This window comes from Schistocerca nitens, chromosome 2, assembly GCF_023898315.1.
Source record: "Schistocerca nitens isolate TAMUIC-IGC-003100 chromosome 2, iqSchNite1.1, whole genome shotgun sequence".
Taxonomy (NCBI): Eukaryota; Metazoa; Arthropoda; class Insecta; order Orthoptera; family Acrididae; genus Schistocerca; species Schistocerca nitens.
The window spans coordinates 478,241,261-478,255,426 of NC_064615.1; the positions used below are offsets into that span (position 1 = coordinate 478,241,261).

Genomic DNA, 14,166 nt, shown 5'->3' on the forward strand with positions numbered 1-14,166 from the left:
AACGAGAAGATGAGAAATGAAAGCTCGTTCGCAAATATAACATGGGTGAGGGGAAAATGATACTGTTATCATAGGTGATCTCTGCAACAGACAGAAAGGTGGCTTCCAGAGTAGATGTAGATGTAGTTCACCATTTGTGAACAGGCTGTAGTATCGTCGTTCATTGTTTCCAGTATGCTTAATTCAGAAATATAATAGTGTCTCAAAATTCTAATTGTTCTTAACTTTGTTCCACTACATACTCTTGCTTAATAAGCACGTTTGGTACGCAATACAGCAGAGGCATGGATTCGAAAAATACTTGGTAGGCTTCTAGAAGTATGTGGCACAGATGACTTTGCGCAGGTCACGTAATTTCAGTGAATTACGGGCCTCTGATTTGTGGGCGAGAAGCTGGAGCCTGAAAGTGTTCCAGATGTGTCTCATCAGGTTAATTTCAGGGGAATTTGGTGGCAACACATCAACACGAGTTCACTACCGTGCTTCTCAAACTACTATCTGTTGGTAAACTCATGAGCGAGCAATGCTCTTGCTGATGGAAGTGGCCTTTCCTGATTCTCGCCTTGTGACATGGACGGTTATCCTGCCGGATGGTGCCACCGCCGTCTGGGAAGGTATCAGACGTGAAGGGATGCAGGTGGTCCCTAATAATGTTCATACTGTCCAGGGCTGTCATGGGGCCGCCGATTACCACCACAGGTCCCATGGAACGCTAGATTAACGTCCTCCATAATATGTTCTGTGACGAAGTGTGGACGTCCAACATCTTGTCACCTACTCATGGTTTCACTGTTGTTCAGCAACTTTTCTTGTAGCTCATGACAATATCACTCGAACCAGTTTCGTAGTTTTCTGGATGCCAAGCACAGGGCCATAACAATCTTCCCTCTCTCAAAGTCTCTTATGCCAGTGGATTTCCCCATTTGTGACTTGTTTCGGTGGCAGAATGATTACTCTGGCTCCTGTCGATTTCGGCCCATTAAGAAGCATGTGTTGAGCTCTGTCTGCCTGGAAGTCCTGAACCTAGCCAAAAATCTAGTCTGCTAGTTGGTAACATATTTTTTCCTAGCTGAAAGAGTAGAACTGTATTGACTGTCCTGCGGAAGTCAAGGAACATTGTGTTAACTTGAGTTTGCAAGCTCCTCATTGATTTACATATTGGTGGTTTTTGGTCCCCAAAAAACTTCGTAATGCAGGAGCATTAAATATTTTCCATAATTCGACAACATACTGACGTCATCGGCATAGTTCTGTGATTGCATCTACTGCATGACCCTTCTTGAAAAAATGGTAACGACTTGCATTTCTCCCAATGTCTTGGTAGCGTTGGCTGCTGCAGCTACCTATGGTGAACTGCTGCTAGAAGGAGAACAAATTGTTTCACTTGATCTTTGTGTAATCGCACAGATATCCTATCATATTAGGGCGGCCAAGAATTCGGCTCGCTATCCAAGTCCTGGCACGAGTGCCATAGTGCTTGACCTCAATGCACATATCCCTTACTGCCACCGCACGCCCTCGGAGCGCCAGGAGGGGGAAAATGGGGAAACAGTGAACACGCCACATTTAAATGGCAGTGCAGTTGCACTGCGTGCGACTTGGTTTTATATTTCACATTTATTAACAGTATATATCACAAACAAAACAAATTTTCATTGTTATTTGATTATTTTTGACACTGAAACAATAAGATAATTTTTATGTGATACAAATAGTCAACATATGGTCAGATGCAGACAATTTCACTCATTTGCGCAGTCACTTAATCATGAATTATTTAGTTTCATAATCGAAAAATTGTCTGTAGCAGACATATGTTGATAGAAATATTGTAGCACTTTTGCAACCTCATTTTGGAGACGTGGAAACTCGGCTTGAGGAAATCACAGATTTCACGGATAATGATTTGTCTTTAAAACGGAAATGTACTTAGCAGGCCAGTCAGCACATGCACAGGAGTGCTTTTAACTGGAACGGCAAATAGTCTCGAAAACAAATGTAATAAAACAATAAACTGGTAGCCAAGATCGCAGGAATTCTTTTTATTCCATGATTACGTTTCGGCGAAACTAAAGCCGCCATCATCGGATCTTAGGACACATACAGGTTACAACGTCAAGGCAAACAATGGTGATATTAATAGTTACCTATAACACGCAGGCCTTACAAAATTATCGTAAGTAGCACATAGGCGCCCAAAAGAGATGACATTATAAACGTTAAGTGTCTCGAGCATCACATACAAGCGCTTTTATGTGATGGAGACAACGCAATGGGATCCTATGTTTATTGGTAAAAAGAGCTTATGCAATCTCAGAACCAGATAGTTTGATACAAGAACTGGATCACCTAAAAGCTGTGTTCAAGCAGAATGGTTATACCGAAAATCAGATCCGTCGTGCTCTGCAGATTGGATCATTGCAGTAACCAACAGAAGACACAAGCAATTTGGTGGCAGTCCTACCTTTCACGGGAAGTGTACCTTCAAAAATAGGAAGAATTTTAAAGATATTTGTTATCAAAAGTGTATTCCGTTCGCCAGCTAAAACTAGAGCTCTGCTGGGCTCAGTGAAGGATGATTTGGGTTTGAGGAAGCCCAATGTTTACAAAATTCTCTGGCATTGCAGAAAGCCTATATTACACAAACGATTTGTGCGGTCCAGGATCGATACCTGGAGCAAAATCGCCACACACGTTTATTTCAGCCAGAAAAATCTACAGTTGGCGAACATTGTCTTACTGAAGGACATAAAGTGTTATGAGACAAGCGGTTGGCCCTGAGTCGCATTATTAGGACTATGTACTGAAAGAGGCTATTGAAATCCGACTACCTGACAAAATATTATAAACAAAGATAAGGAGTATCCTTTAAGTAAGAGTTGAAACCCTGTTTTGTTTGACATTAAAAAAACAACGGTCTCTGTTTCGGTCATCAAAAACTGTCAATAGTGTTTGATTTCGATTTATTGTTTGCACGAGTTTTCACCGCCGATGCGCGGTTGTGCCTTGCTCTAGAAGGCTGTTACCTTCACGCACGCGCCGTGGGCCTACAGGTCGTGTATAACGGAGCCGCGGCGGTGTGTTTGATTTCGGTTCCGGCGAGTTGCTACGACGGCTTACTCACCTGAAGATGTCGACCGGCTGGACCGCCGAAATATTGTGTCAAATGAGGTTATCTTCCGGCTGAAGACCCAACACTAATGTCATCAGTTACTACGCCGGGAAAGTTTACGAAGCTACGCTGTTACGTTGTTCCAACTATTCTAACTCATCCAATCCAGAGCGATAAGACGTATCAGTCCACGCTTTTGTGGTGGCAGTGTGCGGATGCGCCAGTTGTGTGTACATTCAGGTGCCAACGTAGCGAACGCCGACAGTTTGAAACAATTGTATTAAGTGTCGAATGCCATTGAGGACAGTGCATGTGTTTGTATGAAGTTTTACTTCAGAATGGTCCATATCATTGTCGACTGACGCACATCTGTCTACTCCCGAAAAGTCCTGTAGGAGAATTAGGTCCTCCTTATTGTAAGTCCCATATAATTCGCATCCGCCTCCGTAGCCGACGTCGCTAGCATACGCCTGCGCCATGGCACTCGACGCGGACGTAAGCCTCTTCGAATCCACGTGGCGGAAAATTGTCACTGCCAGCGTAGAGCCGGTGAGGGACGGAGAGGTGTTTATGCGAAGTTCCTGATCACCAGTCTTACCGCCAATGTTCTGGATTAAACTCCAAACATCTGCGTAATGTCTCATAAAGTGAGGTGGTTTGACGTTATTGATGTGATCCGCCCGTCGGATATGAACGTTAAGCTCAGCGATCCTCTTAGTGCTGTTTAGTGCCGGCAGGTGTGGCCGAGCGGTTCTAGGCGCTTCAGGCTGGAACCACGCGACCGCTACGGTCGCAGGTTCGAATCCTGCCTCGGGCATGGATGTGTGTGATGTCCTTAGGTTAGTTAGGTTTAAGTAGTTCTAAGTTCTAGGGGACTGATGACCTCAGATATTAAGTCCCATAGTGCTCAGAGCCATTTGAACCATTTGAAGTGCTGTTTAGGCTATGTGCACCCGTGTTCTATCATCTCCCTTCCCTTCATCCATAACAAGGCAAACCCAATGTCACACTCTACCAGCACGCAACAGAGTCATGTACATGGCCCATTGCAGGATTTCTGCATCACTTCTCTACGCTCATTCCCTGAGTGTTGGACTATTTTGACTTCGAATTTATACAATACGCGCTGCAAATCCGACAATTCTGTCCTGCACTTCCGTTACTTCCCCCGCTGTCCGTTAAAACCCCCAAGGGGATATCTCCATAGTATGGATAACGGTAATGAGTTTTTTTGATCTGTAGTGTTATGTATTTGTTATTTTGGATAAGTACACAAAGAAAGGGAAGAAGAAGAGGAGGAAACTCGATGCCACAAGTAAACTACTTCTCTCGTATAGCATCTAGAGCATCCAATCTTAATGTCTACATCCGACGGACAGATCACCCATCATTTCACCTGCAAACTTCGCCAGTTTCAAGATTCTCCACAGCTAATGGTTTTCGACTTTTTAAGTACCCTGTTGAGGAAGGTAAGTAGATGGGCACAAAGAGCATTGATGTGTATCGCTGAAAAGTTTTGACGAGAAATATAACACATCTGGCTGTTATCTATCCGAAGACGTTATTATCGCTCCAGCAGTCATTCACAGCACTGTATTAAATTGGTGAAGGCTGTTATTGGAAAATAATGAAAGGATAATAGTGTACTGAATATTCTGTAATTCTAAAAGCTGACAGCATCCATCATGATCACTATTTACAGCATGCGCTTCTACTTAACTAGTAACCTATTTTGTTAGGTTATACTCACGCTTCATAGCTGCCACAGCGCACCGCACGCCACTTTCCCGTCTTAAGACTGCCTGACAACCCGTCGGCTATCTTATCGCTTAATAAGGCTGTGTTGTCAAGGTGACTCTAAGCCGCTAATAAGCTCAACAAGGCGACAATAGCTTAGACTATAGCGGATTTTTGTAGAGAAACAGTAACGCCACGTAGCTATCACAAATGGATCGCATAGAAATGTAAAAGGTTCCTTTAACCACTTGGATTCTATGAACGGTAGAATCCAGATTTTTCGCCAGCTCTTTTAATGGTGTCCCCGACCTTTTTTCAGTGACACAACTTAGAGAGGACACATTTTAATACATGATGTAACCTAGTAATAGCGTTTCATCATTAATTAATTTGAAGGTCTTTTGCGTACTGACAGTAGACTGTGATCCCCAAGCAAATTCCAAAAGAGAGAGAAAAAAGAATGAAGACAATTATGGCAGTAGGTGCGGAGCACAAGCACGAATTGTTTTCAAAAAATGTTCAAATGTGTAAGAAATCTTACAGGCTTAACTGCTAAGGTCATCAGTCCCTAAGCTTACACACTACTTAACCTAAATTATCCTAAGGAAAAACACACACACCCATGCCCGAGGGACCACCTCCGGGACCAGCCGCACAGTCCATGACTGAAGCGCCCCTAGACCGCTCGGCTAATCCCGCGCCGCCGAATTGTTTTCAAGGATGTGGAAGGGAATCGGCTGTGTCCTTTCATAGGAACCACGGCGGAATTTGCATGGAGTGATTTAGCGATATCACGGCAGACCTAAAACTGAAAGGCTGGACGGAGACTTGAACTACCGTCCTCCTGAATGCGGGTTCAGTGTGCTACCCATTGCGCCACCCCATTCGCTCATATAAATGCTGCACCCTGCCTATATAATACAAATCGCGTTCTTACGTGGATTTCTCACCCGTGATGTATGCCAGTGAGATCGCATCTTCTGTTACTGGCGTGGCTGTAATTACCTCAATCCTGTATTGTTTCTTTCCGTGTCTTTCATTACTACGAGGAGCATTCAATAAGTAATGTAACACTTATTTTCTGAAAGCAGGTTGGTTTTTTTTTCAGGATTCCAGTACACCATATTACTCCCCGCTCTTTTGGCCAAAAACCCCTATTTTTCAACACAATCTCACTTCAATCCGACGCCCTTACGCCACTTTACTAGGAGGGCCTGTATGCCCGCATGGTGCCACGCTACTAGTAGACATCGGAGCCAACGTCTTGCTGCATCAGTAATCTTCCTGTCATCCATGTCGTGCTTCTCGTGGAGTGCATCCTTCATTGGGTCATACAGATGGAAGTCGGAAGGTGCGACATCTGGGCTGTAGGGTGGATGAGGCACAACTGGTGGATGAGAGTGTCAGCACTAATAACAGAGACGTCTAGTTGAGCAGCGAGGCGTTTGATTGTGATCCGTCGATCACCTCGACTGAGAGTGTCCACACGTTACAACATTGTAAGAGTCACAAGTGTGTGGTGGGGGACGCGGAAGATCGGACAGGTTTGCGTGACCTTGATGATGATGATGATGACGACGGACGCCTCGCCCAACGACTCACCGTGCTTTTGTTTAGTGCCAGATCTCCGTAGATTTCTGCAAGCGCCTATGAATATCTCCAATGCTCTGATTTTCCACCAAAAGAAATTAAACGGCAGTTCTCTGCTTGGAACCCACCTTCGTTACAGACGCCATTTTGAAGACTACGTACAGCGCGGCCACCTATGGAAACTATAGGGGCAGAAGCAGGAATATTCCACGATGTCCCACAGTACATTCTGCATTTTTCAATCGAAATCGACCGAGGAACAAAATGTGTTGCATCATATAGAACGCCGCTCGTACATACAGTGCGGAGTAGAAAGTCACTTTGTGGACATCGTTTGAATCACATTTCTTTCTTTGTGGCTTGAGTATCAGACTGGGATTGTGTTTCAGGGAATGATTCTGTACAAATTTACACACTATCAGGTAAGGTTAACATAACAATGTATCGTTTAACACTCATTCGGTGTATGGAAGGCATCGTATAACCAGAACATTAAGTTGCAATTTCATTCCAGAACAAATTGGAGTATTTGTACCAGTCTTTACCTTATTCCCTCTGTAGTCTGCAAGTATTATATTCTTGCCAAATGCTATGATATGTTACTATAATCTGTTATCAGCTGATTCATGCCCTGCATGTCAGTATACAACCTCTCTCTGTCTCTCTTTATCTTGATTTTTTAAAAAGAATTGTGAGATGTAACTCAGTGTCTGCAAAATCGGTATTGCATCCATGGTGTGTACAACCAAATCAAATAAGAGAACAAAAAAATCAATTTTATGCCAGATCTAAACACCATACGCTGTATTTGCTTCACGACAACCCCCGACCTTCGGTGCCAACATCTACAGAAGTGGTCCATCACAGTCGCCACAAAAATCATAACTACCCTAAGGAAAATTTGCATTCTTGATCAGATTATATCGAATTCGGAAGCTCAGTCACGGCCCTGTAGACTCTGCCTGTAATTTCTGTGTTTCCGAAGTATCAGAAAGTTCCTCAGTGGCATCGATAATCTTTTTAAAACACTGAAACACAGACTTTACAGCAGTCCATCGTATATCTGAAAGTCTTGTAACTTTAACTCCAATGTTTTTCAGAAGGATCGACCAACTATGGTTAAAAGCTGAATAAAACACGCACAAACATTCTAAGGCTCTCAAAAAAGTCACATATGATGGAACTGTCAGTTCCTGTTTCAGTAATTTTGCCGCCCCATGTGAAAAATTTAAGCGCAACCCCCGCCCCCTCCCTTCCCTCTCTTCTCATCAACTCCTTCCATTTTCATAAAACAAACAGCACGACCTACTTAAATAACCCAAAACTAAAATTAATGACAAGCATATGTTTGCCTTATATTGCAGATATTTTTCTTGCTTTGGCATCAAAAGACTCCTATATGACTTCTTTGAAATCTATACAGTTAGTTCATGCTCAGTTGACACACAGCCGAGCCTGGCCCATTGTTGATTTCAGATACGTTTTAATCAGTTTAAACCTCTTTCTTCACTTACCACTGTCACCGGCTATATTAGCAAAATACTTAAGGGTAACTTACGTTGGTTGCAAAACCAAGTTATGAGTTTCAAAGCTTCAGGTGTTGTACTACCAAGTTTTACCAACACTGAGACTATTTTAAGTCCATCTTCAAAATCGATAACGCTATGCCCTTAGCGTGTCAATGACTAAAACAGTCGCGCAGTTTGGAAACTGTCACTTAGAACGTCACTTACGACTAATGTAGCTAAAAAATCGAAAAGCTCCATGTGCCTTCTAAGCTGTTGAAATCTCGCATTGAGAGCACTTTATTTAAACAGCCAGTACTTTAAAGAAAAATACATTTTGCGCTGCATTTCTGAATTTTCAATTCTCTCAGCCTCTTGTTCAGTCTCTTTCGTATCTACGTTCTGCTACCTACAGTTGGGTTTCCTGTATCGAGTCGAGTTGCCAGTTCCTTACCGTGTAGTAGGCAATCTTGGAATTTGAGGTCCTCACTGCAGTTTGTGAAATTCTCTGTTGTTTTTCAGACTAAGTCAGTAGCTTTCGATATATCTCTGGTAATACTGAAACATCGTACGATGTCACCACTGAACAAAGAAACGTAAAATCACGGATAAGGTTTGTAAAAATGCCAGCCTCATGTGTAGCCATTCTGTCCGTTATTTTCGTCGTCGGTTATTTCAACCAATGGATCATAGACCTGTGTGATATTTAAGAGAGGCGACTGCGGCAGTCCTACTGTCCCATCTTCTTATGCTCAGCAGCTTCACCGACCATTCACGACTGCCCAGCTTGGAGTACGTGCTAAAACAGAAACAAATTTTTCTCACCAAACAAAAGAATAAAACGGTTCATCTTGATACGTTTGCAGCATCATTTACAACTAGATTTAGGGAATGATTACTGGAGGGAACATAAAATGGCTTAGGAAGTAAACCTAAACTCCATTTTTGCTTTCGTAAGTTCTTGCCTTTCATGAACCGTTATCATGCCCTTGGCCCCCTCGTGTCCTCCATAGGTACTGTCATTTCCTCTAGCTGTTTTAAGACTACCTCTGTAAGCCCGGGGGCAGATGTATCTCTTACAGATACAAAGCCAAGAAAGTGTTTATTAATACAGTGTGTCCATAATTAAATAACCAGTTTGATGCATCAAATTTGAAAAGCACATTATTGACGCAGAGGGGAACGTCATAGGAAACAAAAACATTTAACGAGCTTTTACCAATAGGTGGCACTGTAAGCGTCTCAGCGTAAATGTGGTCTGCTACAACTGATAGATTAGTTGTAATACGACGGCTGTGGCTGTTCGGCAGCCAACGGTTGTGGTACTGTTAGTTTGGTTAACCCATCCACCACGGCAATGTCGTACCACATCGGATGGGTAAAAATCAGTTTTTAATTGTACTGCGACGAAAAACGGCAAGAAAAGCAAAATGACATCGGTTTCTAATTGTCGTGAGACTGGCTCTAGACATGTTCAACGTGTTGTCTGCCGTTTTCTCCCACAAGTTTAAATCGAGAAGCACGTTCCACAACAGATCAGAGTGTCTCAGGGGTCACGTTCAGATTGCGTTGGCAATGCATGCCTTCAGTTTGGCTAGGTTCGTAGCTGAATACAGCATCATTCAGATAACCCCACAGCCAGAAGTCACACCGATTAGAATCAGGTGGTCCGGATGTCCAGGCTGTAGGGAAATGACGGCTGATAATGCTAGCATTTTCCGAAATGCAGCACCCGCTTCACTGGCTGTGCAATGTGAGCAGGACTGCCATCTTGCATAAAAATGATCCTGCCTACCGATCCACGCCGTTGAAGGATTGGAATGACGCCGGTACGGAAAAACTGTCATAGCGTTTACCAGTGACGTACATGTAACAGAACTCTTCGAAAAAATGTTGTCCTGCGATAAACAATGCCGTCAATCCGCATCACACAGCCAGTCACCTTTGCAGAATAAAGTGGCACCGTTTGATGTGCGTGCGGGTTTTCCGTTGTCCGTATTCTGCATATCTACGTACTGACATGTCCCTTAGAGATGGAAATGAGTCTCGTTTGGCCAAGAAATGTTCCATGGCCATTCATTGTCGACTTCCATGAGAGCACGAAATTACAGTGCGAACGTTTGTCTTGCTGGCAGGTCAGCAGGAGCAACTCCTGAAAATGAATGACTTTGTATGGATAGAATGCAGGATGTTTCGTACGATTTTATGCACCGTGCTCGCAGCTGTATCCAACATTCGAGCAATTCCCCCAGCACTGCAGGTTAGCACATCACCGCTCAACTCCTCCTGGAATGCTGTGGCCACATCTCCGACTGCTTTCCTCCATCTGACACACTGCACTTAAAAAGAACGTGTCTTTTAGAATTTTTAACCATTTTCTCCAGGCTCTTAGCAGACACCGGAACAATGCTTTTCATACCCTTGAGCCTTGCCTGTCCGCAACTTCTGCAGGGCTACTGGCGCACAGTCACGTTCTTGAAAAAGAGCTTTCCAGCAGCGCACGATCCTTCGTGGAGACAGTCACGTTGGGCGTCTCAGACGCAAACTCAGGAACAGCCGTCTGCCGTGCGTCTGTTTGGTGTGCATATTGTGACGCTTACAGTGCCAGCTATTGGTCAAATTTTAGTTGATTGTTTTTTGTTCCATGCCGTTTCCCCCTGTGTGAATAATGTGCTGTTCAAATTTGACGTCATTCTGGGCAGTGTTCTCGTTCTACAATGTTTTGAAACTGGAACTTTACTTATGGACACCCTGTATTTATATCACACGTATCAACATCAGTAGAATTCATATTAACGGAATACTGTGTTACTGCCATCAGCTCAACACCAGAAATATGTGGTATACAGTCAAAAACTATACTATAGTTTTTAGCAGCTTTCAATAAAGACAATATTTTATTTATAATTTCTTGATAGAGAATGTAAATTGTTTCTTTTGAATTTTTTTCCGGACAGTGACGAACATATTTTCACCACGAGATATTCTCCTTATTTGTCCACCTAAAACTCAATCAAATTTTTAAAATAATTAAACCAGCTTTAAGAAATACACACTGTTGAGAGTAAAAAGTTTGTCGGAAATCTTCTTAAGGAAGACATTGCCTTCCAAATAGTTCATAATTGCTGTAAGGCAACAGAATGCACTTTTCCAATGCTGGATTTCCGCATTTAATATCTGCAGAGTTCCTGCATCGACATTATTGCCATATAATCTTCTGAAGAGCTCCAGCCACTTTTTGTGCTATTTATTATAAGTGCACTTGGAACCTACCGTGGCTAGCCAATGTCTCGGAAATGTAACGCCAGTTAATGTAACCATCTCAAGTAAGTATTATTTTAATGTTCGAAAGTAGCATAAACAGAAAACCAGTCCTGCACTTTTTGAATAAAAAAATTGTAATTGTAATTTTTAGAAGCGACATTGTAATGATCCTTAGGATTCCTCTAAAATTCAATTATTTTTTTCTGGGAGATCTCTGCGACTAAGTTGTCCCAAGAAAATAGTCTATTTTGTCGAGCCATTTTGCGGGATCAGAATCAACTACATAACTGATTATTTGAGTGTGACATGTGCAGCCAATAGACTGAACTGGAACAGTTTTGTATTCGCATGGCTCATCTTGATCAAAATTTTCTTCAAGTTGAAATAATGTGTCTAATGAAAATTTCAGTTTCGTTTTTACATTTTCTATTAAAGCTCACCTTTTTCCTATACTGACTGCCTTCGAGGCACTTTTTTCTGCCACGAGACATTGTAAGAGTTTATAACATCCGCAATATGCCTAATGAAAACACGTCACGTCACAGTGAGAAAGCCTCTTCACATTAAAGCACTAATCCCCTGACACTGTCAGCTGAGTGTACAAAAATTAACGTTTAACACTGTCGTTGCTGTCGTCTTTCTTGGACAGCCTACAACAGGAATGGTCAGTGTTCCAGCCCAGAAATAATAAATTGAGATTAAATAGGATTTATGATTGTATGCGTTGAGCATAAATTTTCTCTAGTACGTGACTAACGGCGTTTTGAGCCATTTGTTTACCGATTTTATGACAGTTAAGGAACTGCGAGAGTAAAATTGAAAAAGTTCTGTTAACTTTGTTCCAGTAACATATTGAAAGATAAAATGTATATATATCCCCATTTCATTGTGACCCACCCTTAGATATTAAGTGAACAGAGTCTGAGGCACTCTTTTTGTTTGTTCTACAGGACAAACCAGATAATGGCAGCCTGGTAGCTGCGTGAAAGCGTGGAGTGACTTGGACACAACTCACAGTGACCCCTCCCCTTTCCCCGTGTAAATTAGAGTGAACGTGAAGGACGCACACCATAGCAACTTCCCCTCCTCTACCCTTGTGAATGGAAGTGTAGAACGCCAGCCAAAGCGGCTACAACTATGTGTGTAAAACTGAAATTGTCAAGACTGCTAAGATATAATCATCTGTTTATGTATTATGAATAACTGTATTATTTTCTTTGAATTTGTGTATGTAAAAATGTATTTAATGGATTTAAGATTTTCATAATTTTACATATTTTTATGTGTTTTTTTGTCTAAGGCAATATGTATGCCAAAGTGTTTCATTGATTTTGCTTAAATTTTGAGGGATAATGCTGCTTAAGGCAGTGAACATGCCAGCAATTTTAAATAATTAAAGTAGGTAATCAGTTTTCTTTTAATATTTCTATGTTTCCATTTCAATTTTAATTTTCATAGGGAGTTAAGCTGTACTCTTGCTTCCCTTTTTGTAATTAATTTTTTTTCACGTTCATTAACATTCAAAAAAAATTTAAGTAGAGGGTGATGTAGGGAAGCAGCCTACTCACGCCGTATAAAATTCTCATCAGTCTTTCCACTGTGTGCCAGCCTAGTCCGCTGTAACTAGCTTTGACGTCATAAATGTTGCGCAATACTTTAAAAATCAAGTAAATTACCTGAAACGTTTCTAGCATATCAGGAGTAATACTAAATCAATATGTGTTGAATATCAGTTCAATAACTTTAACCATTTTCGAAATTTGGACGTTTTTCTGTAAAAATCATTGGCGCAACAGAAAAGAGCTAGAGACTTAAAAATTTATATTTAGATTCCTTTTTCATAATAATTTAATAGAAACAGTACTTTGGATCTCACAAATTAAGATTTTAGTTGAAATTCATCATTTTCTGGTTTTTTTGTCTTAAAAATTAAGGAAGGAAGATAGATTAGGTAGGCTAATAAATAAGGCTAGGATGTTTAAATTTAAGTAGAAGGGAGATCCGCTATAATCATAAACATGTGAGAAGTTTCAATTGAATAACTATAAAACTATAACGATAGCGTATCTCCAAAGGGCAAGTTCAGAGCTCGTCTACTGCGTGTAGTGTAATTAAATTAATTCTCTCGCCCAAAATATTTTACTTAGCCACGTCAGACTTTTATTATGATTACTTACCTGCGTGCTGATTGCACATTTAAATTGAGAGCTTCATCGGCCATCAGCAAAGGAAGCGATGATTTATTCAATAACTTAAAGTGGTGCATTACTAGCCCAGCGGCTAGTTGGGAGAGCCGATTTGATCAGGCGTTCCCTTACCGTCCACACCGCGGCTTTATATATAAGAACGCTGCGCAAGGAAGCAAGGCCCCAGTTCTCTCCAGACGCTGAATAGCACACCATCTGTGTCGGGAGTCGCGTCGCGTCGGTATCATTGCTATAAACAGCCTCGGATGCCGTATTAAGTTACTCGGGTTACGCGTAACCATGAAATCATTTTCGAGTGAAGTGTTAATTCTGGGATGACTTTAATGATCTATCTTCAGTTTGCGTATGTCGTATTTTCACGTGCCGCCGCGGGACAGACATTCTACCATTATTTAGCGTGGCGTTTGATGAACATTACCATCAAATTATGGCGAGCATTCACTTAAACATTTAATTTGGACAGTTATAGTTGCATTAGCGCATTAGACTCTAAACTGCTCTGTTAGCCAGATTGTGTGGATTCTTTTTTTTTCAATCTGTGACTTTCAGAATATAGCGAACGTTTTTTCACGATCGTTTTTGATTATGAATCCCAGACAATCTCCTAATTCCTCAGAGCTATAAGCTGTAGCTATAAGTGTATTTCTCAGATGAAGTGGGCACTAGGAATTCTAATTACAGGCTTCACGATTTGCTAATCACTTTCTGGTTGCCAAAATTGTAGTTAGAGAGCCAGTGTTGAGAACGGCAA

The 14,166-nt window shown here is 41.7% G+C and overlaps 1 protein-coding gene across 2 annotated transcripts in view; it reads right to left on the reverse strand.

Annotated features, from left to right (window-relative positions):
- The window catches only part of LOC126234448 (sialin-like), a 152,482-nt gene extending 147,576 nt beyond the window's left edge, over nucleotides 1-4,906 (reverse strand). For both annotated transcript variants that reach the window (XM_049943144.1, XM_049943143.1), the window contains exon 1: nucleotides 4,863-4,906. In XM_049943144.1, coding sequence (XP_049799101.1) covers nucleotides 4,863-4,869 — 7 coding nt within the window. In that variant the 5' untranslated portion in view covers nucleotides 4,870-4,906. The remainder of the gene's footprint in view (nucleotides 1-4,862) is intronic.
- Nucleotides 4,907-14,166: the final 9,260 nt, after the last annotated feature.